This window comes from Rhinoderma darwinii, chromosome 4 (assembly GCF_050947455.1).
Source record: "Rhinoderma darwinii isolate aRhiDar2 chromosome 4, aRhiDar2.hap1, whole genome shotgun sequence".
Classification (NCBI taxonomy): Eukaryota; Metazoa; Chordata; class Amphibia; order Anura; family Rhinodermatidae; genus Rhinoderma; species Rhinoderma darwinii.
This window is the reverse complement of record NC_134690.1, coordinates 396,249,939-396,274,897: the sequence shown is the minus strand read 5'-3', so window position 1 is coordinate 396,274,897 and position 24,959 is coordinate 396,249,939. Positions and strand designations below refer to the sequence as shown.

Genomic DNA, 24,959 nt, shown 5'->3' with positions numbered 1-24,959 from the left:
GCTGTTTTGAAGGGGCCGCAGCACTCATACGAGAGCTGCTTCCCCTTCATTGCACTACTCGCTCACACTGTGAATCGCCGACACCGATTCACAGTGTGACTGGAATGAAGTGACCGGAATGAAGGGGAGCAGCTCTCGTACGAGTGCTGCGGCCCCTTCAAAACAGCTGATTGGTGGGTCCCGGGAGTCAGACCCCGCCAGTCAGGGCTAATCTTAGCTTCCTCTTAAGCTGCGGCGGTAGTTCTTTCGTCTCGATGCATAGCGCTTGACGTCAGGACCTCCGCTGCGATCCGGAACCAGGAAGGTATGTACAGTCTGTTACTATAGTAACAGGGGCCCTTGGCCCGAGTTACTATAGTAACTTTTTATTGATGTGGTGCAGGGGGGCTTCGGGGCCCGGTCGCAATTGCGACCGCTGCGACCCCTATAGCTACGCCAGTGGATGCTGTGCTGAAGCATCATGGGTTTGATAACAAAGCAGAGAGGAAGAGAAAGCAGGTGAAATCTAAGAATCAAGATGGAGGCATTTTTAAAGCACAAAAAGTAATTCCATAATACATAAAAGAAGTGTAGAGTGTGGTATATAGTCAGGTGGGGGCTGCAGACATGGAAAGTTGTGTGTCTTCTTTAAACTTTGTTACAGGATTTTACTATCCATTCACAACCAAAGCTCAATCCACAATCCTGTTGGCTTCCTGTTACCTAAGAGCAGTGAATTATGGGAGCTCAGAGGACAGTCTCATAGTTAAAGCTGTGCTGTTAGGTCACATGTCTGAAAAAGGGGTGGAGACAAATGGAAAGCAATCCAAATATCTCTGAATAGTATTAATAGTACTGTCACTTTGGATGTCAACAGAGAAGAAAACACAAAATAATTCAAAAACAGCAAAAAATCTGTAAAGTATTATAAAAGTTACTCAATGTGAAATGCTGTAAAGTAGAGATGTGATTTAATGAAAACTTCTCTTCTAGGATGTAGTGCTTATTATCTTCCCAGCAAAGCCCATTACTGTTCAGCTCGTGCTGCAAGGCCATCATATAAATGATGAACACAATCAGTAGTGTCACCTGGGTGTCTGGTGTGTGAGATGAATGGAGATGGCAGAAAGTGAGACGAAAAATAAATTAATGAGCATATTATTATGCCACGTCTTCCAGTGCCGAGGCTCAGATGGTTCAGCAATGTGCGCACAGATATGCCCGTGTTGACAGCTGGTGGCCAATAATGAGGAAAGGTACAGTATGGCAAGAGGGGCATCATTTTTGTACAACTTTTGACACAGTTGGCGGTCTATTATAAGCTTTATGATGGTGTTGTGCATTGTCAGGATTCAGTAAGGATTCAGTGGCGTATCCACCACCTAGGCAAGGAATGCAACTGCTATGGGGATTGTAGTGGGATGGGGCCTGGCACTGAACTGCTTCTATTCATTCCTATGGGAGTTCTGGAAACAGCCGAGCAAGGGAATACCCCTTTAACTTTTTTTTTAGCAAACAATAATCCAGCAGGTTTGTGGATTAGGCTGGGTTCACACGACCTATTTTCAGGCGTAAATGAGGCGTATTATGCCTCGATTTACGCCTGAAAATACGGCTACAATACGTCGGCAAACATCTGCCCATTCATTTGAATGGGTTTGCCGACGTACTGTGCCGACGACCAGTAATTTATGACTGCCTCGTCAAAGAAGTGCAGGACACTTATATACATTATACGCGGGACACTTATATACATTACATGCGGGACACTTCTATACATTATATGCGGGACACTTATATACATTATATGCGGGACACTTATATACATTATACGCGGGACACTTATATACATTACATGCAGGACACTTCTATACATTATATGCGGGACACTTATATACATTATATGCGGGACACTTATATACATTATATGCGGGACACTTCTATACATTATATGCGGGACACTTATATACATTATATGCGGGACACTTATATACATTATATGCAGGACACTTATATACATTATACGCGGGACACTTATATACATTACATGCAGGACACTTCTATACATTATATGCAGGGCACTTATATACATTATATGCGGGACACTTATATACATTATATGCAGGACACTTATATACATTATATGCGGGACACTTATATACATTACATGCGGGACACTTCTATACATTATATGCGGGACACTTCTATACATTATATGCGGGACACTTATATACATTATATGCAGGACACTTCTATACATTATATGCAGGACACTTCTATACATTATATGCAGGACACTTCTATACATTATATGCAGGACACTTATATACATTATATGCAGGACACTTCTATACATTATATGCGGGACACTTATATACATTATATGCAGGACACTTCTATACATTATATGCAGGACACTTCTATACATTATATGCAGGACACTTATATACATTATATGCGGGACACTTCTATACATTATATGCGGGACACTTATATACATTATATGCAGGACACTTATATACATTATATGCGGGACACTTATATACATTATATGCAGGACACTTATATACATTATATGCGGGACACTTATATACATTATATGCGGGACACTTATATACATTATATGCGGGACACTTATATACATTATATGCGGGACACTTCTATACATTATATGCGGGACACTTCTATACATTATATGCAGGAGACTTATATACATTATATGCAGGACACTTCTATACATTATATGCGGGACACTTCTATACATTATATGCGGGACACTTATATACATTATATGCGGGACACTTATATACATTATATGCAGGACACTTATATACATTATATGCAGGACACTTCTATACATTATATGCAGGACACTTCTATACATTATATGCAGGACACTTCTATACATTATATGCAGGACACTTCTATACATTATATGCAGGACACTTCTATACATTATATGCAGGACACTTCTTTGAAACGTAATTTGAGCCGTTCTTCATTGAATTCAATGAAGAACAGCTCAAATGATCGGCCGTCCAAGACGCCTCGCATAATGCGAGGAGGAGCTTTTACGTCTGAAACGACGCAGCTGTTTTCTCCTGAAAACATTCTGTCTTTTCAGACGTAAAAGCCACTTATCGTGTGCACATACCCTTATGCTTTGGATGTGAACAGAGATAAAAACAAGTTCTCCTTCAGAAAGAAGACAACTCTCTCTACAGTGCTACCTGCAGTTGACTGCCCTGTAAATCAATGTCTGACCCTTTAAAGTGCCCACATAGTAGGCACAAGGTGCATCAACATTGTGTAGCTCGGTCCCTATTCTTTAACCCGTTAGTGACCGCTCCATAGTGTTTTTACGCCGGTCACTAACGGGCTTTATTCCGATGCAATAAACTTTTTACGGCGCTGCATCGGAATAAATAAACAGAGCCGGGAACTGTCAAATCTCCCTGCTCTCAGCTGCCAGAGGTAGCTGAGGGCAGTGCCGCATCTGCCATGAGGCCAGGTGAGCCGACGGCCTCAGGCGGCACCACCTACCCAAACGGGGGGGGGCGGCATTTTCAGCCCGGGACGGACTGGACCGGGGAGAGACGTGCCGAACGTCTGTAATACTCCTCCTCCTCTCTGACGCTGCACACAGCACATGCAGGCAGAGAGAGAGGAGCAAGTCTGCAGGAGGAGCGACGAGCAGCAGAGGTAAGTTCCTGCCTTGCTGGGACCGGGACCCGTGACGTGAGTATACTGCAAGGGGAAAAAGTTCTGCAGACTGCACTTTTGTTTCCTTTAAAAAAAACTGAAACTTAGCGAACGGAGACAAACGGAAAGCAACTGATACAAAAGAATTACCATTGAAAGCAATGGTAATTCTAATGGAACCGTTGCTTTCCGTTTAACGTATCGATCCTCTCTTCCTCTGACGGAAGAGAGGTAAACGTATATTAATGCTAGTGTGAAAGAAGCCTTAGGGGCTGTTCACATCAGCGTTGGCTTTCCGTTCTGGGGTTCCATTGGAGGTAACCCCGCAACGGAAAGTCAAACTGAAACCACAGCTTCCGTTTCCGTCACCATTAGCGCAATCGACTGCGCTATTGATTCCGTCACAAAAACGGAAACCTGCCGGAATGGTGACGAACGGAAACCATTAGCAATGTTTCCATCACCATTGATTTCAATGGTGACTGAAACGGAAGCTGTGGTTTCAGTTTGACTTTCCGTTGCAGGGTTCACCCGACGGAAACCTCCCACGGAACCCCGGAACGGAAAGCCAACGCTGATGTTAACAGGCCCTAATCCTTCCCCATAAACCTGCCCCCGCTAATTAAAATAAATATATTATATAATGTATATAGCGCTGTATCCTGTATCCGTCAGGTCAGCGGGTCCTGCAGGATCGAGCTGCTACCAATCACATCTAAGTTCATAACTTAGATGTGATCGGTAATAGGCGACCTAATGGATTCAGGTCTCAGCGCTATATACAGCTGCTCTGTATACAGGATACAAAGCAGCTGTATCTCAAAAACTTGCACCAATCGCAGTAATAGATATCTTTATATATCATAGTGACATGTCCGAAGTTTTCATCGGTGGGGGACCGAGCACTGAGGCCCCCACCGATCGCTAAAACGAAGCAGCAGAAGTGCTCGGGTGAGCGCTGTGCCGCTTCATTTATGATCGACTTTCAGCCGAGTGAGCGGTGTACGGACTCCTAGACTTTCTATTGAGCCCGTACATTGCTCCAAGGAAAGCCAAACAGAATTGAAGCAGCACACCGCTCACCCGAGCACTTCTGTTGCTTCGTTTTAGCGACTAGTGGGGGGTCTTAGTGTTCGGACCCCACTGATCAAAACTTCTGACATGTCAAAAGTTTTTTAAAAAGTTGTTACACTTTGAAGAGAATTTGAGTGCAGCATGTAATGGTCAGGGCTGCACAAACTCTGGGGCACTTTAAAAAAAAAAATCCTACCCTCTTTCCTTACTTAGATATCTGTGCTCTAATATTTGGCGCCGATATTTAAATAACCCCATGAACTGCCAATGGGGCGGTAATCGGCAAGGGGGCGTGTAACATCGCTGTGACACTGTCCATTCAGCTACGGACAATGTCAACAGCAAGAGCTGGAGAGAGGAGAGCATGTGCGCACGCACGCTCTCACTCTTCAGCTCTCGGCAGGCAAGTACAAGACTGTGATCTCAGGTGAGAGATCAGTCTTATCGTCCTTGTCTGCCGAGAGCTAAAGAGAGAGCGTGCGTGCGCGCACAGCTCCGATGCCATGAAACAGAAGAAGAAGAATTCACACTCTTCTTCTCCTCTTGTGTTCCTTAGTGGTGGCGGAGCTGCGCGCACGCGCTCTCTCTCCAGCTCTTGCTGTAACGCTGACCGTAGCTGATTGGACTGTGTCACAGCGATGTTACACGCCCCCTTGCCAATTACCTCCCCATTGACAGTTCAGGGGGTTATTTAAATATCGGGCACCAAATATTACAGCACCGATATCTAAATAACGAAGGAGGCTAGGAAAAATATGTAAAGTGCCCCAGAGTTTGTGCGGCCCTCCCCATTACCTGCTGCACTCCGCTGTACATGTATGGGGAGGTGAAAGGTTCTCTTTAAAAGAAAGGTGTTATAATTATATATTTTTTATTTGATATGTTTTATTTTATGGGCCTAATTTTTCTAATTATTTTAATATGTTCCCGAAGGTAGCTATTTATTCATATGACTGTGGGGGCAGCCAACTTTATTTTTGTTTTGCAGGTTCCGCTGGACCATTTGAACTACGTCGTAGATTCGTTGGACTACTTCTCTGATGTAAGCTTTTTTTCTTTTTTTTTTAATAAAATGGTTAAAGTGGATTCTGTGGAAGAGTTGTCATTTCAATCAAATAAATTACTTTATGTCTCTGTTTTTTAATACTTCATTACCGCCTTAGTAATGGCTGCTGTCTGATCGAGAGCGTCCATTACTAAGAAGGGGCTTAGTGTTAGCCAGTAATAAGGCCATCACTAACCCCTATTATTACCCCGGTACCCACCGCCACCAGGAGTACCGGGAAGAGCTGGGTACGATCCAGCACCCGACCATCTGAAGTGAAGGGTACTTGGGTGGCCGCAGGGTGGTACTATCAGGCTAGGAAGGGACAAAAACCATGGCCCTTCCCACCCTGGTGATGCTAGGCTGCTGCTGCTGCTTTATTGTATCTGGCTGGCTATGAAAAATGGAGGGGATCTCACGTAATTTTTTTTCAATTTATTTAAAAAAAATGACGAGGGGTTTCCCCAATTTTTCATAACCAGCCAGATACAATAAAGCAGCTGCAGCCTAGCATCCCCAGGGTGGGAAGGGCCACTTTTTTGGCCCTTCCCAGCCTGATAATACCAGCCTGCGGCCTAACAGTCGTTTCAGATGGCCAGGTACTGAATCGTACTCGACTCTTCCCGGTATCCCTGGCGGCAGTGGGAACCGGGGTAATAATAGGGGTTAGTGATAGCCTTTTTACTGGCTAATGCTAAGCCCCAGCCTTAGTAATTGAACGCTGTCAATCAGACAGCTGCCATTACTAAGGCCATAATAAAGTATTTAAAAAAAACAGACATAATAATTTTTTTTTATTGAAATCAAAACTCCCCCATGCAACCCTCTTTCACAATTTTTTTTTTTTAAAGTAGATCATTGAAGTAGTCCAATGAATCTACGACGTAGTCCAAACGGTCCAGCGGAACCTACCAAAGAAAAGTTAGCAGTATGAAATGTAAAAAAAAAAATAATTTGCCACAATAGAAACCACTGCTCCGCCGTTTGCTCTTGTAGGCCACAGCCTGGTTTAGGCCTGAGGCCTACAAGAGATCGGGAGCACGCTGATGACGTCAACTGCCCGGCACGATGACGTCACTGCATCATGCCGTCCACGCCGGGCCACTGACCTCGGTTAAAAATCATAAGTCAATTAGGTAATAAAAAGGGGGCATAGAAGATGTTAAACCATTTTCAGTGTTAATGCTGCGTTGCTGATCTGTGATACTAAAGTAATACAGTAAAAAGAGTTCTTTAAATCTTCTCTATACATTAAACAGCACTTTACAAATAAACAACAAATGTTTTCCTATTTTTTTTATTTTTATATATTGCGTGTTTGATGTGTAAAGGTAGTAATGAGAAAACTCCGATAGATTGGGGGGGGGGCGCCTTTTTATAGTTCGCCTCAGGCAGCAGAGGGGCTAGGTTCACCCCTGGCTGAGGGCTGGGGGCGTCCCTGCTCGACTGTGTGAGATCGATATTAGTATCGATCTCACCCATTTTACCCCTCAGATGCGGCACTCAATAGCGAGCGCCGCATCTAAGTGGTTTTGGAGAGAGGGAGGGAGCTCCCTCTCATCCCACTGACACCCGGTGATAAGATCACCGAGTGTCTGTGTCTCCGATGGCAGCCGGGGGCCTTATAAAGGCCCCAGGTCTGCCTGTAGTGAATGCCTGCTAGGCTATGCCAGAGGCATGACCTAGCAGATGCCTGTCTGTTTTACATGGACAGGCATAATACACTGCAATACAGAAGTATTGCAGTGTATTATAAATGTGATCGGATAATCGCATAGTTAAGTCCCCTAGTGGGACTAGTAAAAAAGTTTAAAAAAGAAGTTTCATAAAAAGTGAAAAAAAAAAAAAATGAAAAACCCACTTTTCCCCATTCCACTGCTTTATTATTAACAAAACAAAATAAAGTAAAAAAATGTACACATATTTGCTATCGCCACGTACGTAACGACCCCAACTATAAACTTATTACATCATTTAACCCGCACCGTGAACATCGTAAAAAAATTAAATAAAAAAACATGCAAAAATTGCTGTTTTCTTTGAATCCAGCCTTAAAAAAAAAATGTGATAAAAAGTGATCAAAAAGTCGCATCTACTCCAAATTGGTACCGATAAAAACTACAAGTCGTCCCGCAAAAAAAAAATCCCTCCTACAATTGTATCGGCAAAAAAATAAAAACGTTACGGCTCTTCAAATATGGAGACACAAAAAAAAAAAATTTTGAAAAAAAAGTGTTTTCACTGTGTAAAAGTAGTAAAACATACAAAAACTATACAAATGTGGTATTGTTGCAATCGCAACAACCCACTGAACAAAGTTATTGTGTTATTTATACCACACGGTAAACGGCGTAAATTTAGGACGCAAAAAAGTGTAGCGAAATTTATGTTTTTTTTCTATGCCCCCCAAAAAAAAGTTAATAAAAGTTAATCAATAAATTCTATGTACCCCAAAATGGTGCTATTAAAAATTACAACTTGTCACGCAAAAAACACACAGTCCTCGCGAGATCACGCTGTGACGTCACTCACTTCCTCCCACAGGAACTTCATCGCGTCGGATGAGCGAGAACACGCTGTGTGTCTGCACTGCCAGAAGCTGGGTGGTAACGTAGAGAAGTGGATGATGCTTATTCGTCAGCATCATACACTTCTATTCACAACGCCCAGCTAGTAAAACAAGTAAAAACGCCCAGATGTACGCACATAATACACGCCCACTTGGACATAACTTTAAACACGTACATAAGAAAGGCTCATTTGCATAAATATAAAAATGGTCATAACTTGGCCAAAAATGCTTGTCTTTGAAAAAAAAAAACGTTACTGTAATCTACATTGCAGCGCCGATCTGCTGCAATACGAGATAGGGGTTTGAAAATCTGGTGACAGAGCCTCTTTAACATATACCGTATCATTACAATTTTCTTTTGCATAAATCAGTAGTACGTGTGACTATATGAAACTTTGAAATATATCATTTTAGGGGAAAGGGTCATCTTCCAGAAACTTGTAGTTCCCCTTTCCCTGTCTGCAGGATTTCTATAAGTAGAAGACAGGGAGGAGGGGGATGCAGCTGCAGTTTCATACCTAGTGTTCCAGTGAAACAGCATTGGGGCAGAAAAGGAGGGGGAGAATTCTGATTGGCTCAAAGCACTCAGCACAGCCCTGACACCACATCAGGAAGAGCCCGCCTACTTAGCAGTCATGAAGAAACTGCCTAAGTAGTGATATTTTCTCTTTAACTCCTTAAGGACACGGCCAATTATGGACTTGAGGACAGAACAATTTTTTTATATTTCCCTCTTTGCATCCCGATGACCATAACTTTTTTATTTTTTGTACGACATAGTTGTATGAGGCTTTGTTTTTTGCGGGACGAGTTGTACTTTATGTAGGTACCATTTTTTGGTACAAATACATTATCGTTTAATTTATATAAATTTTTATTTTGGCCAAAATGCAGAAAAAAAGCAGTTCCGCTGTTTTAATATTTTTTTTTTTTTACACTATACACCAATCATCATAAATAATGTTATACATTTGTTGTACAGGTTGTTACGGTTACCAAATATGTCTATATTATTTCATGTTTTGGGAATTATATTTTAAAAAGTTTATTTATTACCAAAAAAATGTGTGTTTGTGTATTTTTTTTACTTTTTATTTATTTATTTATCATTCATTTTTTTTTTTTACATTCAATTAACTTTTTTTTTAATCCCATAAAGGGATTTTTCATTTTGATTTTTAATTTTTAACTGTAATGTACTGGCATAGATCTATATACCAGTACATTAGCCTGTTACTGATTGTACACAGGCAGTTGTTAGGGCATACCTCAGTATGCCCTAACAACAGGAAATATGTTCAGACAGCCCTGGGGTCCTTCAATGGACCCTGGGCTGTCTGGCCATATGAGTTGTGGGCTTTGATCGCATCACAGTTATTTTCTGTGACGCGATCAAAGTGCAATCCCCCTCCTTGAACGCCGCGATCAGCTTTTATCACGGCATTCAAGGGGTTAACGGCGGAGAGAGGATGTTTCTCTTCTCTCCGCTGTCAGAGCGGGGCCGTGGCTGTGTATTACAACCGTTGCCCTGCTCTCGATCGTGCGCAGCACGGCTGTCACACAGGACGAGAATGCTCGTCCTAATGCGCCAAGTACCCGCCGCTCAGGAGGAGCATTCTCGTCCTGTGTCGGCAACAGGTTAAAGCCAGAAGATTCTTTTACATACTGTACATGCGTAGTGTGTATTGGGTTTTATAATGGATGTCAGCACGGATGTTAGATCTGATGCCTTTTCTTGATTCCTTCCCCTACAAAGTATGGCCCATGGGGCAGCGGTTCCCTGCTATGTATTAAACAATTTGATAGTGAGTAAGAAGCAAATATTCCCGCCAGGCGTCTGCACGCGAAACCTATCCATACTTGGAGACTGTAGGCTTTCATTTCTTTCTTTAGTGATGTGTTTGCTAAGATGCTGGAGGCCCGCGCTCTGACAAGGAAAAGCAAATAGTTTGCCAGCTGAGACCCTTTAATTTGGCAATTCTGTAGTAGAGTTTACGGCTTACTCAGAAGATATCTTAGCGAAACGGATTACGACCTCATTACAGGTGCACAATTGTCACGGATCCACATCAACCAATCAGCAGATCAGTAGACAGGATTTAAAGAGCACCTGTCATGAAGTTACCTTTACCGATATTTTGGGTCTTGAGGATGAAGCAGGTTTTTTTTTTTCCGTTTCTTTATCCCTGTGTTCCAAGGGCCATAACGTTTTAATTTTTCCGTGGATATATAGCCACATGAGGGCTTGTTTTTTGCAGGACGAGTTGTATTTTTCAATAGAACCATTTTGCGGTATATGAAACTTATTGATGAACTTTTATGAACTTTTTTTGGGGAGAAAAAAACAAAAAAACGAAACAGCAATTCCGCCATTGTTTTTTGTATTTGAAATAGACACTGTATGCAGTTCTGCATAAATAACATGTTACTTTTATTCTATACATCGGTACAATTACGGCGATACCAAATATATATACTTTTTTTTACTACTTTTTCACATTAATAGCAGATTTTATAAAAAAAATAAATCATTTTTATGTCGCTGCATTCCAGGAGCCATAACATTTTTATTTCTATGTCGATGCGGCTGTATGTGGGCTTGTTTTTGCAGGACGAGTCATATTTTTTAATAGAACCATTTTGGGAAACATATAAGATATTGATTAACTTTTATTATTTTTTTTAGGGAGGGTAAATGTAAAAGAAAAAGCAATTTTGCTGATTTTTTGGTGGGATTTTTTTTTTTTTACGCATTCATAGTGTGGTTTAAATAACGTGTTAACTTTATTTTACGATCGTGACGATACCATATATGTGTATTAACACTTTTGTAAAATAAAGCCACTTTTTATGGGAAAAAAATTGTTTTATTTTTGTTGTACACTTTTTTTTTTCGAATAAACTTTATTAAACTGCGTATTAACAATATTTTTTGTTCCATTAGGGGATCATCTGATCACTTATATAATACTTAGTATACTAAAGCACTCCTGCCTGTCAGTGTAAAACTGACAGACGATCCATGCATTTGGCACGGCCTAATAGGCCATGGCAATCCATCGGCGCTCCACGATCGGGTTGCAGGGCACCGATAGGGTGGCAGAGGGAGCCTAGGTGGCAGTTATTCAGGTCGAGCTAAGCTGTTAGGTCACATGTCTGACAGCAAGAGGGGGGGGGTAATGTCTGTTTCCAAGAGCAACTAGCAGCTCTGGATATGAACAATTCCAAAAACAGCAAAGCATAATATTAGAACAATTGTTTTCTATTTTTATTTTACATTTAAGATTAAAATTGTCAATAAAACGGAGAAAAGACCTCTTGTTCTTGGCAATAGTGGGGGACACAGAAATCCGACCCCCTAACTTACTTTATGACCTCATGAGGTAGATAAGGGATTGTTGTGGGACAAGCCTTTTAGCGGCAAATTGCAGCAGGAATTATTAGGGTTTTTGCCTTCTCTGGACTAATTAGCACCTGGGTGGGACTGTTACCCCATGCACCCCCTATAGTTCTGACCTGGTTAAAAAGGATTCCGTTTTGTTCAGTATTTTTTCGGGTTGACCTTGATGGACACGTGTCTTTTTAAACCATACTCTCAGATGACAGGATCCTACACTACTCGCACACTGTTTAGTGGATATGGGTCACACTGTCTTCCTGATTTCACTGTTCATTGTGATCTTTCCTGGCCTGAAACGTAACAACGGCCTGGAGTTCATGCTTGACTGCAGTTGTGTCATTCATTAGTTGTCCCCATTGACCTTCCTTTCTGCAATACCTCTAATGCCTACAAGACTGAATAGTGACAGCGAAGCTTTATATCAGCTTTTCTTTCCCTATTATAGAATTCTGTGTTCATGGGGCCTGCTCCGGTGTCCTCCACATGCAAGCCCGAGTATAGATTCTACCGACAAAAGAGGAATTGGTAGGAAAATGCTAAAATATTGTTTAGGAAAAATGTGCAAATTTGCACGTTTTTATTTTACTGCCCATTCCTGCATAAAACTAAAACCAGAATGCCTGCCACAGATGAGCACCCAAAATATCTGCCACAGATGTCCCCTCAGTGCCTGCCACAGATGAGCACCCAAAATACCTGCCACAGATGTGCCCTTGAGTGCCTGGTTTAGATGTGCACCAGATGCCTGCCAATGATGTAATCCAGAGCACCTGCCAGAGATCCAGAGATATGCCCCAGAGTACCTGCTACAGATGTTCCCAAAATGCCTGCCATAGATGTGCCCCAAATTGCTGCCACAGATGTGCCCCTGAGTGTCTGCCATGATGCCTTCTCAGTGTGCCTGCCGATGATGTGCCCCAGAGTGCCGGCCATAGATGTGCCCCAAAGTGCTTGCCAATGATGTCCCATAGAGTGCCTGCCACAGATGCTTCACAGAGTGCCTGTCACAGACAGATGTGCTCCAGAGTACATGCCACTGATGTGCCCAAAAATGCATGTTACCGATGTTTCTTAACATGCCTGCTACTGATGTGCCCCAGAGTGCCTGCCGCTGATGCATCCCAGAATGCTGCCACAGCAATACATGTCTCCCAGAGTACCTGCCACAAATGCCTCCCGAGTGCCTGCCACAGATGTGTCCCAGATTGTTGCCACAGATGTCCCCAAGAGTGTCTGCCAAGATGTCTACCAGAGTACCTGCCACAAATGTCCCCCAGAGTGCCTGCCACAGATGCCAACTAGATTGCTGCCACAGATGTCCCCCAGAGTGCCTGCCATAGAGGTCACCCAGAGTGCCAGTAACAGATGTTCCCCAGAGAGCCTGCCACAGATGTCCTCAAGAGTGGCTGCCATGGATGCCCACCAGAGTACCTGCCACAGATGTTCCCAGGAGTGCATGCTGAAGATGCCCCCAGAGTGCTGCCACAGATGTCTCCCAGAGTGACTGCGCAAAGGACCTCCCACAGATGTGCCCCAGAATGCCTCCCACAGATGTCCCCAAGAGTATTTCTTTCCACAGATTCCCCCCAGTGTACCTGCCACAGATGCTCCCAGGTTCTTGCCACAGATGTCCCCCAGTGTACCTGCCACTCATGTGCCCCAGAGTGCCTGCCACAGATGCTGCCCAGATTGCAGCCACTGATGTGCCCCAAAGTGCCTACCACAGTTGCCCCCCAGATTGCTGCCATAGATGTCCCCTAGATTGCCTGCCACAGATGCCCTCAAGATTGATGCCACGGATGGCCCCCAGAGTGCTTGCAGTGGTTTTCCCTGTGGTGTATTGATTCTACCCTCGCTATGCCCCACTAGCCACATAGTGATGTAATCAGCATACATAATTCTGCAGGACAGAGGGAAATTTCATCCCAAACTTTAGAGATAAGATCATATTTGTTAGGGAAAGCTGAACTTTATTAAACCAGCGGAGGTTCATGAGAATGATGTAGATATATATTTTATAATGCAGCATTATGCATCCCCCTACACTGCGGATTTATCTCATATACGGAAATCATAGTAATCTGCACTTAACCCACTTAGATGAGTATGTCGTGAACAATCCTTGTCATAACACAGAACCCAACAGACGTAGAAACAAGAAGACGCGGAGAAGTACCAAACGAGTTACACTGACGAATGCTCTAAAAGGAAGCTTATAGCAAGGGCCGGCCTTAGGCTAGATGGCACCCTGTCCAAAATTTTCTTTCGGTGCCCAACCCCATCATAACAAAAATGCCCCATAAAAAAGTATAATGACCCCCACAGTATAATGCCCTTTTTAGTGCCCCCACACAGTATAATGTCCCCTAAGTGCCACACAGAGTACATTGCCCCCTGTAGTGCCCCTATACAGTATATAATGTTCCCTTAGTGGCCCCCACACCGTATAATGCCCCCTTAGTGGCCCCCCAACAGTATAATGTCCCCCCTCCCCTCCCCTGGGTGCCACACACAGACCCCCTTGTAGATAGTGCCCCCTGTAGATTGTGCCTTACAGCCCCCCTGTAGATTGTGCCATACAACCCGCCTGTAGATTCTGCCATATACAGCCCCCCACCTCCCCTTTGTAGATACTGTCAAAGAGTCCCCCACCTCCCGCCCGTCCCAGCGGGCGGCATGAGCACCCTCATGCCCGCTAGCAGCCGCTATGGCTGCTGCAGTGGTAGGTATGCCACTGAGCAGAGAAGGAGCGCCCGGGCGGAAAGGCAGCTGCAGTCGCCGGGCACGGGAGCTTCACAAACACAAGCAGGTGAAGGGAACCAGCACAGCGCTTCCTTCCACCTGCTGGAGTGATGTGCCCGGTGCGATGGCACAGGTCGCACTCCCCAAAGGCCGGCCCTGCTCATAGCAGTCACTAAGTCACCTGGTTGTGTCAAAGTCTTAAAGCCATACTTGCCAACGACTTTCAAGGATCATTGACTGAGTGAGAGAATATAAAGCCTGCCCAAAATTACCAGCCACACTTTTGAAAACAATTTTTTTCTTTTTTCTTTTCTTTTAAAACAGTGTATCAGTGTGTTTGGTGCAAGTTTTTATTAAAAATTATTTTTACTTTTTCAGATACAGCTGCTTTGTTTCCTGGATAGACGGGAGCTGTATCTAGCGCTTAGACCTGAATCCGTCAGGTAAGCAGGACTGACGGGTTCAGTGACAGCGGCTCCGGTTTGAATCCACCTGTTATTGATCGCATCTAAGTTATGAACTTAGATGTGATCGATAACAGATGCGGCAACGTCCTGCCACTCACGACGAGCATACTCGACCTGCGTCGGTGAACAGTTAAATTATAACATTTGATCTACCTGCAGCAGCCACAAGGGGGAGCTCACTGCATATATTTTTATGCATATTAAAGGGGTTTGCCAATCAGGGATATTTATGACATATCCACAGGATATGCCATAAATGTCAGGGGGCTACGCTGTTTTCCTGTTTATATGGTTGGATATTACGAAGTGGCCTGGGAGGCAGCATGAACCGAGAAAAGTAGAACGGAGCTTAGGGGGCCCATTCAGAGGTGGGATCTGTATCTATCTGTCATTTATGGCATATCCTGTGGATATGCCATAAATGTCCCTGATGGGCAAACCCCTTTAATCAAGTCATTGGAAGCAATACAAATATATGCAGCAAGCTCCTCCTAGTGGCGGCGGACAGCAGTCTTTTGCTGGAGACTTGCCTGCTCTGTCAGAAGTCCAGAAGATCTCCAATATTTTGGGAGGTGAATATCCAACCTGTGGTTTTCCAGCTGTAGTGAAACTACTACTCCCAGCATGTCCTGACAGCCGCGGGATCAGTACAAGATAAGTAATGCATTATATTTACAATGTTGCCGTAGGTGAACATAACTTTTAAAAACATAATATAAATTGCTGATCAGGAAACCGTACAAGCAAAATCCCAGCCCAGGGCCATGTCTGTTTCTTGCATTATGCATGACCCGGTTCTGTTTAAACAGCACATTTCCAGTCTTGTATCTGTATAGACCTTTCATTCTTCACAAAGGGTTTTCCCAAGAAAGAACTTAAGGTATAGTCATCAAAATGAATGAGCAATGCAGGCCCCATTGTGATACATTGATACCAAGAGCTAAATGATTCCCGCTACACATAGAGGGCAAGATTTATAGGGAAATGGCATAGAACACAGTGAATAGGGAACACTGCAGTCCTAAAATCCACGACAAGCCATACAAACCTGGTGACTCATATCACAAACAGGATTGATTTTATATCCCATTTACGTCAAAGTGACATCTGGCCAGGTCTGCACAGGACCTTGCACTAACTGAATTAGCTAAATGCTATGTCAATCTACAGATGTGTCCACCCTTACATTTGCTTGAATTTGGTTAAGGAATTAAATTTCTCATGAAACCAGTTCAATACAATATCGCGACATGCTAACAAAGTCCTTGACAGGCTGCAATGCACATCACAACCACAGGGTGGCTGCACAAAGATATTTATAGCAAAGAAATCTCAGAGTATCGCAAAATCATGTTTTTTTCAAAGCTGGTCATCTGGCGCCGCAATTATCAGGATATGTTGAGATAAGAGCAAATGTAAGAAAGGACACATCTGTATATAAGGGGTCAAACCACCGCATTATGTGGTCTCAGACGTGCCACTTATCTTCATCCAACGGCCTTACTGTCACGTTATTAATCAGCATCGCTGTTTCGTTAGGAAACATTAGGTGATAAAATAGCATAACTACAGCGGGCAGTGTTAGGGTTTATTCAGATGGTGCAGTCAAGTCACATATTTTTTACCCCAAAAAGTGTCAAAATGAATCGGCATAGGAAAAAATTCAGTATTTTGATGTTGTTTTTGCAGTAAAAAACTTGAATTAAAGAGGCTCGGTCACCAGATTATAAGTGACCTATCTCCTACATAATGTGATCGGCGCTGTAATGTAGATAACAACAGTGTTTTTTATTTTGAAACACTCCCAACACATCGGTAAAGTTTCTTGGGGACTTACTCACACAGCACGGCGTGATCACAGAAACTTTACCGAAGTGTCGGGAGTGTGAATAGACATCGCATCCTGGCTGGACGCGATGTATATTCACTATCAAGACACTTCTGTAAAGTTAATGTGGGAGTATGTGACTGCACAGCGTGATCTCGCGAGATCACGCTGTTTTGCGAGTACTGCTAAAAATGAATGGAGAGAAGTGTATGAGGCTGATTGGTCACTGATTGGTCAGCATCACACACTTCTCTTTACAACGCCCAGTTGGTAAAAAAGTAAAAACACGCCCGGTTGTCTATTAAGAAAGTTATTAGCATCAATTTAAAATTGTGAATAACTTGCTCAAAAATGATAGTTTTTCAAAATAAAAAAGTGTTTTTATCTACATTACAGCGCCGATCACGTTATGTAGGACATAGGGCACTTATAATGTGGTGACAGAGCCTCTTTAAACGCACCGTCTGAAAATGCCCAAATGACGGTGACCAACCAAACCTCTGCCAAATCATGTGAGGTACCTTAAATACATTTGGCCTTCAACTGATGGTATCTCTGTGGTCCTAAAATGAACTTCGATATACCATAGAACCCTTCGTGAATTAAGATCGGTTCAGCAGTGTTACACAGTTGTGGCTTCTATAAATGAACATTAAACATAGAAAAGATATAAAGAAATCTTCTCTGTGTGTTCTAGGAGCTCAGCCATTCCCCCCCCCCTCCTCTTCCTCCGCACTATCCTGTGTCTGATTTGACACTAAGTTTTTTGGCGCTGTTTTTGACACGGAAACCGCGTCAGAGACTGCGCCAAAAATTGTCAGAAAACGCCTTCCATTGATTTCAATGGGAGGCGGACGCTTTTTTTTCCCCACGAGCGGAAAAAAACGCTTGCGGGAAAAAAAAGCATCATGCTCTTTCTTCTGGTGTTTCCATCTCTGACCTCCCATTGACATCAATGGGAGGCAGAAAAAGTGGTTTTCGCAGAGTTTTTTTTCCCCCGCAGTGCTCAATAACCGCGGCCGAAAAACGCGGCAAAAAAAACAGTGAAAAGCATTGCAAAAAACGCAGCAAAAAGAGTGCAGGCAAGTCAACATTTTCCTGCCTCATTTTCTGCCTGCAAAAAACTGTGTGAACTAGGCCTAAGACAACTGGCTGCGGCAGGAAACTCCCCTCTGTGCCCTGTCTGTAGTAGGTCACACATATAAGCAAGCCATGAACCTTTTCTAAGCCACTCCGCTTAGCTATTCACCTGTCAAAAAGGAAAGAGGTCTGCAAGAAATTAACCCTTTTGTTCTCTGCAGGATCTGTTTGTAACAGGAACATGCAGAAGGACCTGCAGACTGACAAACATTGTGGCCAAGTTTATCTCCTGTCAGGCACGTATCAAGAGACCATGGGGCCCAATAGCAAAACTCAAAATGGGGCCCCACTCCACCATGTTTTCTTTTAGCAGCAAGTACAGGACATGAACATTTTCATCTCCACTCTGCGTCTCATCACTATGCACATTATCCCTGTGTATTGCGGAGTCACAGTATAGGTATAATACACAAAGTCATAGCATAGAGATATACACATGGTAATGTCACAGTAAAGGGATTGTTAATTCAAGTTACGGAACAGGAATCAAGTGCACAGGAATTAGGTCACAGTACAAGGAAAATGCACACAGCGATGTCACAGTGCAAGAATTAGCCGCTCAGTAAAGTTACAGCTTAGAAGTCATGAGAAAAGTGAAGTCACAGAACAAAAATAATGCATACAATGATGTCACATTACAGAAATAATGCCCATGACATCATAGCGCAAGAATAATGCACAAAAAAATGTCATCATGCACATGGTGACATCACAGAATAAGAGAAAAACACATAATGATGTAACTATAATGCACACAGTGATGTCACAGCACAGGAGGAATAATGAAAAAAAATAAGGGATAATGCAAATAGCAGGGATGCAAGAAGTAACCATGGGGCTCCATAGCAAAAGTCATAGTAAAATTGTATTATAACCACAACACAACCTCTGTGTTTCCATTTAGAAAAAGTCGTATCACATTTTTTATGTTGGTCATAAGGTGACTTGAGCCCCTTTTTTTCATAGGGAAACACTGAGGTTGCGGTAATCCTGCCATTGTACTACAACGGACGCACCACCATGTAATACTCCTAGCCCAAATTCTATGTTCTCCGTACAGACGTTTGTCACACGACAGCTTCAATTACAACTTGTATGTCAATATTTCTCCCCCATGTCTCGTATCTGTGACTGCACCACTCTTGGTATTGCAGCATTCACACCACGTAAAGTAAGTGCCCCCTAGCCCTACACCATAGATAATTCAGAAGGAAGCTTGCGGATGCTTTTTCCTCCACAGTTGCTTCTTATAATTTTGCTGATCCTTCAACCTCTGCAGAATTTGGCAGTTTTTCATCATTAGGTTTTTGGTCCGGGAACTAATTGGCACCAATCTGCTCTGCAGCAACAGTTCTGAGGCAGAAGAAGAATTTTTTCCTTTCCAAATTAATTCTATGAACATTAGCGCAACAATGAGCTCCCCTCCTGTTAATTATCAAAAATAAAGCTTGTGAGCGCGTCGCGTTATCAGGCTGTGGCGTCGCATGAGAAGCAAACATCAGCAGGAGCAAAGCCCGTTCACGTAGGAGAGATGAAGCCGCCGAGCCCACGCTCAACTGGATACAGACAAGCTGCTGGGGAATGCTGCGCAACCGGCCACACAAACCTCTTTATCAAAATCTATTTCTACAATAGGACAAATCCACACAAGGCCATAGAATGGAAAGGTGCTCAAACTAAAGGGTAACTCCATTCATAGATTTACATGGAAACAATCAGCAGCCATGTAGAAATATAGCATTACGAGCAATCTAAAAAACAAATTGCCCGCAAATATTTTTTTCTTTTCATTGACGAGGAGCAAGAACTCAGAAACAGCAGTCTACATTAACTTACAGGGTAGCTACCTATATGTGGCACTCGAGGGACAGTTTCCTTCCCTCTGGAGAAGAGCTAATTTACATATTTTTCCCCAGAAAGCATTGCCTGTAAGACACCCGACACCAGCTGGATCTCTGCAAGGACAACCAGTCCTCCCAAAAGGTTTCATACTTCCAAAATTCAGGACCGTAATATTATGCATTAACTGCCGGAACCCCGTTGATCTTGAAAGAAAGGGCCACAGCACTGGTTTAATGTCTTCACTGTTTTTTCCTGTGCAGCATTTTCCCGGCCACCCCGTTGCAGGAAACGGCAGCACAGTCCCATTCAAGTGAATGGGACCGAGCTGCATTTCCCTGCACAGCCAATGGCGTCACTGTGTTGGCAAAACTTTGAAGGGGATACAAGTGCTGTGTTCCCTTACTTTTCAGGATCGTGGGGGTCCCAGAGGTCAGACCCCCACCGATCAGAAAGTGTTGGCGTATCCTAGTGATATGACATCACTTTATCAGATGCAAAAACCCATCCAAACACTTGCCAGCCTAAGACGGTCGTCCACCTAGACTAGAAAGGATCATTTTCCCTTCAGTTCTGTGTGACGGAAGAGAAATAGGGCCCAGAGGGACTGTCAATGTTTTGTTTCTCTCTTTTTCATATCACCTAATATAGAAATTTATCATTTTATAGTTTAATAATATTTGTTTCTTGCTCTTTTTGGGCATATTTAGATAACGGGGTTTCCATTACAGTCAAAAGTTGCACCCAGCGCTAGAGGACCAAATCCATTCAATCGGTGATCTGTCATACTTTTCTCTGCCTGTCCATGGTAGTGCTGGACTGCGACCACCATTAATATTTATTACATGGCATTATTATTCGCACATTGCATAGCACTGTTAATAGATGACCTTATGTATAGAGCTATTATTAGGCCACTGTATGATGATGTTATTTGGGCACTGAATGGTGGTATCGTGGGGCATTGCTACTTAGAAATTGTACTGTACATTATTTTTGCAGTGTATGGTGGTGGCGGCGGCATGTATAGGACCCCCAGCAATCGCCAGACATCGCACATGCTCAACCACCGCTGGATACAAATTCCTTATGCAGTTAATTGTGACGGGGAAGCGGGTCCCCTGTTCTAGCAATTAGTGGGGGTCCGACAATTATCACCTATCCAGTAGGTATGTTTGTAGCTGGACTACCCCTTAAGCGTAAGTCCACACATAGCGTAAACACTGCAGATTTTTCGCAACGGATTTCATTGCGTAAAATGGTTTTCTGTCCAGGGATAACGTTTCTTGTGACTGCTGTAGCCAATCACAGGCTGCAGCGGTCACATGGGATGAAATGTCATACCAGGAGGCCGGGCTGCAGGACGTCAGCGGGACGTGTTGCCATGACTACGGATTTATTATTTTTACCTGTTTTCCGCAGCGGACATTCCAGCTGAAGAATAATTTGTTGAAGTTTTTGGGACGGAATTCCCTGCAGGTACCACGGCGGATACGCTGTGTACATTTACGCAGCGTATCCTCCCTGTATGAACATGCCCTTAAAGATGTTTCTCTGCCACATTGGATATACTGGTGATTGATTTGTCATTGATCCAGCATTGTCAGAACCATTTGCACATTTCTTAATAATAATCCGGGTTATGAGACAACCGGTTATTGTTAAATATTCCGGACACTACAGGAGCATTTTCTCATTGAAATCACAACTGTTAGTCGACAGGCAGCCATACTCTATACATTATACACCAATCCAAGGAAATTCGTCGCAGACGGGTGACATCCCTCACACTGTTTTTTAATTAGTGACTTAATAAATCATTTACTCATTTTCATAATGTGTTACAAGGAAAATCCCAGGAAAATGTTCACGCAAGAAAACACAGGAACTGTGCACATTTTACGGCAAGAATAATTTAAGTATGAAACACCAGCAACTGGGGTTATTTGATGTCAGAAAACAAGGTCTGATTGTTTTTCCCCCATAAACAGCGCCACTATTATCCATTGGTTGTGTCCGGTATTGCAGCTTAAGCCCATTTAAGCGATGGAGGCTGAGATGTAATACCAAACGCAGCCCATGGACAAAAGTGGCGATGTTTCTGGGGGAAAAAATGAAGACAGCAACACCCATCCTGACACAAAAAATGACAAACTCAGCTCTACTCGGGCGTTACTGTAGGATGCTACTATAGGATGTGCAGAGGTGGCAGATGCACTGGGCCCTGGTGCCGGAGGGGGCCCAATGTTTCCTCTATCATATAGGTGGAAACCACTAAAACAAGTATCAAGTGTGGGGGACGCTTGTGTAAATTTTGAACAGGGGCCACAGGACTTCAAGTTACGCCTTGGGCTATGCTACATTTGTACTTTATATTAATTATTGGCCCCATATATATTGGTTAAGCACAGTATTGTGTCCCTACTCTTATGCTGAAAGCCTCTATTCAATATTAAATATCCCACCAATAGTGAGGACTTTTACTGGGTGACTGAGCATAATTTGATTGCAAGCTTCTAGGACTACTAGGTATTAGGCTTACCAACCCCCATTTAACCCCCAAATCAGCAGCCCATTTTACTAGTTAGAGAACCACATCAAGCATCTGGGGGATCATCAGCGTCTACTGATCTACCATAAGATGCCCACTGATTTTAATGGGCTCCACATAATGGTTTATTTTCCCAATAGCAAAACGGATATGTTGGATTTCAATAGTCTGATCCTTGTTGTGGTGGGAGATAAGCCGCGGTCAGATGTTTCTGTCAGTGCCCGTCTCTCTCTCCCCAGAGATAAACATGCATGTTCGTTCAAGCCAAGCATGCATGTTAATGGGGAAAATGGGGGAGATAACTGTCAGCCAAACGAGTGTCCGACCGACAGCTATGTTATTTGTGAGGCCAACTTTAGAAACTATATATAGGTAGATAGATAGAACGATATGAGATAGATAGATAGATAGATAGATAGATAGATAGATAGATAGATAGATAGATAGATAGATAGATATGAGATAGATAGATAGATAGATAGATAGATAGATAGATAGATAGATAGATAGATAGATAGATAGATAGATAGATAGATAGATAGATAGATAGATAGATATAGATAGATAGATAGATAGATAGATAGATAGATAGATAGATAGATAGATAGATAGATAGATAGATAGATAGATAGATAGATAGATATGAAATAGATATGAGATAGATATGAGATAGATAGATAGATAGATAGATAGATAGATAGATAGATAGATAGATAGATAGATAGATAGATAGATAGATAGATATGATGTTACTCACTGAGACAAACAACGTCACGCAGTAGATATATGTGTGATACCTGAGACTAGTGAGGCTGGATATCGTTACATTATAAGGAATGTAGAATATATAATATACAGATACAAATATCATTTCAATCATTAGAACTGTTACCAGTCACTTTAGTTAAGGATAATATAAACATCTGATTGGATTGCTGATATTTTGACACTCCACACCTCTATAGTCCCCAGCAGACAATGGAAGGGAAGCCGTATAGTTAATCTATAGAATCGATCACCAATTTCGCTTGCCTGCAGTCCTCCTCCTCTCCATGTCCTGTGCAGTTCAATTCAATCTATTGCTCCCTGTTATCATCCCAACTGCAGCCCTCAATAGAATGACTGACAGGAAGTTCAGGAAAATTCCTGCTCCCCATAATCACAACTTTATCTCCCAAATCTCCAGCGCTGGGAACCCCCAGATACATCCGTGTGACTGATATCCGCAGCTGGAGGTATTGGGGGGTGTTTTAAAGTTACATTAACCATTTATGAGCCAAATAAGAAGCTGCTTCTTCACTTACCCACTGACAGCTGCACTGGGCCAAAGCTGAGGGAGACCTGGACCCAGAGGAGAAGAACCAGCACAGTCTGTGGTTGCTGATGACCCAGCAATGGATCTGCTGCTCTCCTTCCTCCTCTCATTCCATAACACATCTTTCATGGAGCTGAGGCATCCAGGCAGAGACCTGCAGAGCACACAGGGGTATTAGCAGCTCATCTTCTGCATTGCTGCATGATGACCCCTCAACAACACCCCACACAACCCCACACACGTGCACAATCCTCCAGCATGTACATGAGTGATGGCACTGGACACCCACTTGTCAATGAGCCTCCAGAATAAAAGAAGAGAAGTGCATTGCTCCCAGCTCATCTCCTAGTGTCACAATGCAGGCAAGCTCCCCCTCTATATATGAGATGATGAGGATGATGATGATGATGATGATGATGATGATGATGATCCTCCTCTTGCCTGCTCAGGCATGCATGGCTGTACCCTCCTCTGTATGGATATTGCATCCTGATAAGGTCAAGGGGAAGGCTGGGGATACTAGGACATCATCAGAGAGGAGTCTTCTGCATTGCATGCAGCATTAATAGGGTTAACCCCCCCCCCACCCCCTCTATTACCTGCAGCAGACACAGGACTGGGGCTCCCCTGAGAAGTGAGTCCTCCTCACACTCCCCTCCTCTACAGCAGCCTCATACTCTGCTATGGTTCACCTGTCAGGCGCGCCCCCGGGACTCTTGTCAGCTCGGGGGCGCGCAGGCAGGTCGCTCTCCAGGGTCCTGAAGAGAAGAGAGCTGAAGGTCTGTAATGGACATAGAAATACATGGACTGCTGTTGTTATTCAGTGTTATGTTTCTATACAATGTGATGTGTACATTATTTTGCAGAGCATTGCTATTACATTCATTGCTGCTGGTTGCAGGGATGTGGCTGAGGTTTGGGCAGGTCTAGACAGCAGGTTACATAGTAGCTGGAAAGGTTATATAGAAATCCACACCATGAAGTTTGTGGACTACATTGTATATCTGTGCAGATGTAGCAGAGCTATAGCAGGGATTGTTGGCGCATGGAGAATGGCAGGATGAGGTGAAGTTATGTAATGGACTTGCAGCCCCTCACCATGTAACATTTGTTATGTTCAGGGTCATATGAAACTGAGGACCACCAAAACCACAGTGTGCATACTAATGGAGTAGTGTTCCAACCATACAGATAAACTATGCAAAACCTATAAGTCTGTGGTGAGAGGGTGTCTGGTACTGAACTGTGCAACATTATGAATGATACAATACTGTTTACCGGCAACTGCCACTAGGGGGAGCTCAG

At 43.2% G+C, this 24,959-nt stretch overlaps 1 protein-coding gene across 3 annotated transcripts in view; it reads right to left on the bottom strand.

Moving 5' to 3' along the window:
* SUSD4 (sushi domain containing 4) overlaps window positions 1-24,357 on the bottom strand; it is a 100,683-nt gene extending 76,326 nt beyond the window's left edge. Inside the window, exons 1-2 of one of the 3 annotated variants that reach the window (XM_075864610.1) lie at window positions 24,254-24,357; window positions 23,644-23,808 (exon numbers count right to left, since the gene is read on the bottom strand). In XM_075864610.1, the coding sequence (XP_075720725.1) occupies window positions 23,644-23,776 (133 nt within the window). In that variant the 5' untranslated portion in view covers window positions 23,777-23,808; window positions 24,254-24,357. The other 2 variants (XM_075864612.1, XM_075864611.1) reach the window with 2 other exon arrangements.
* Window positions 24,358-24,959: the final 602 nt, after the last annotated feature.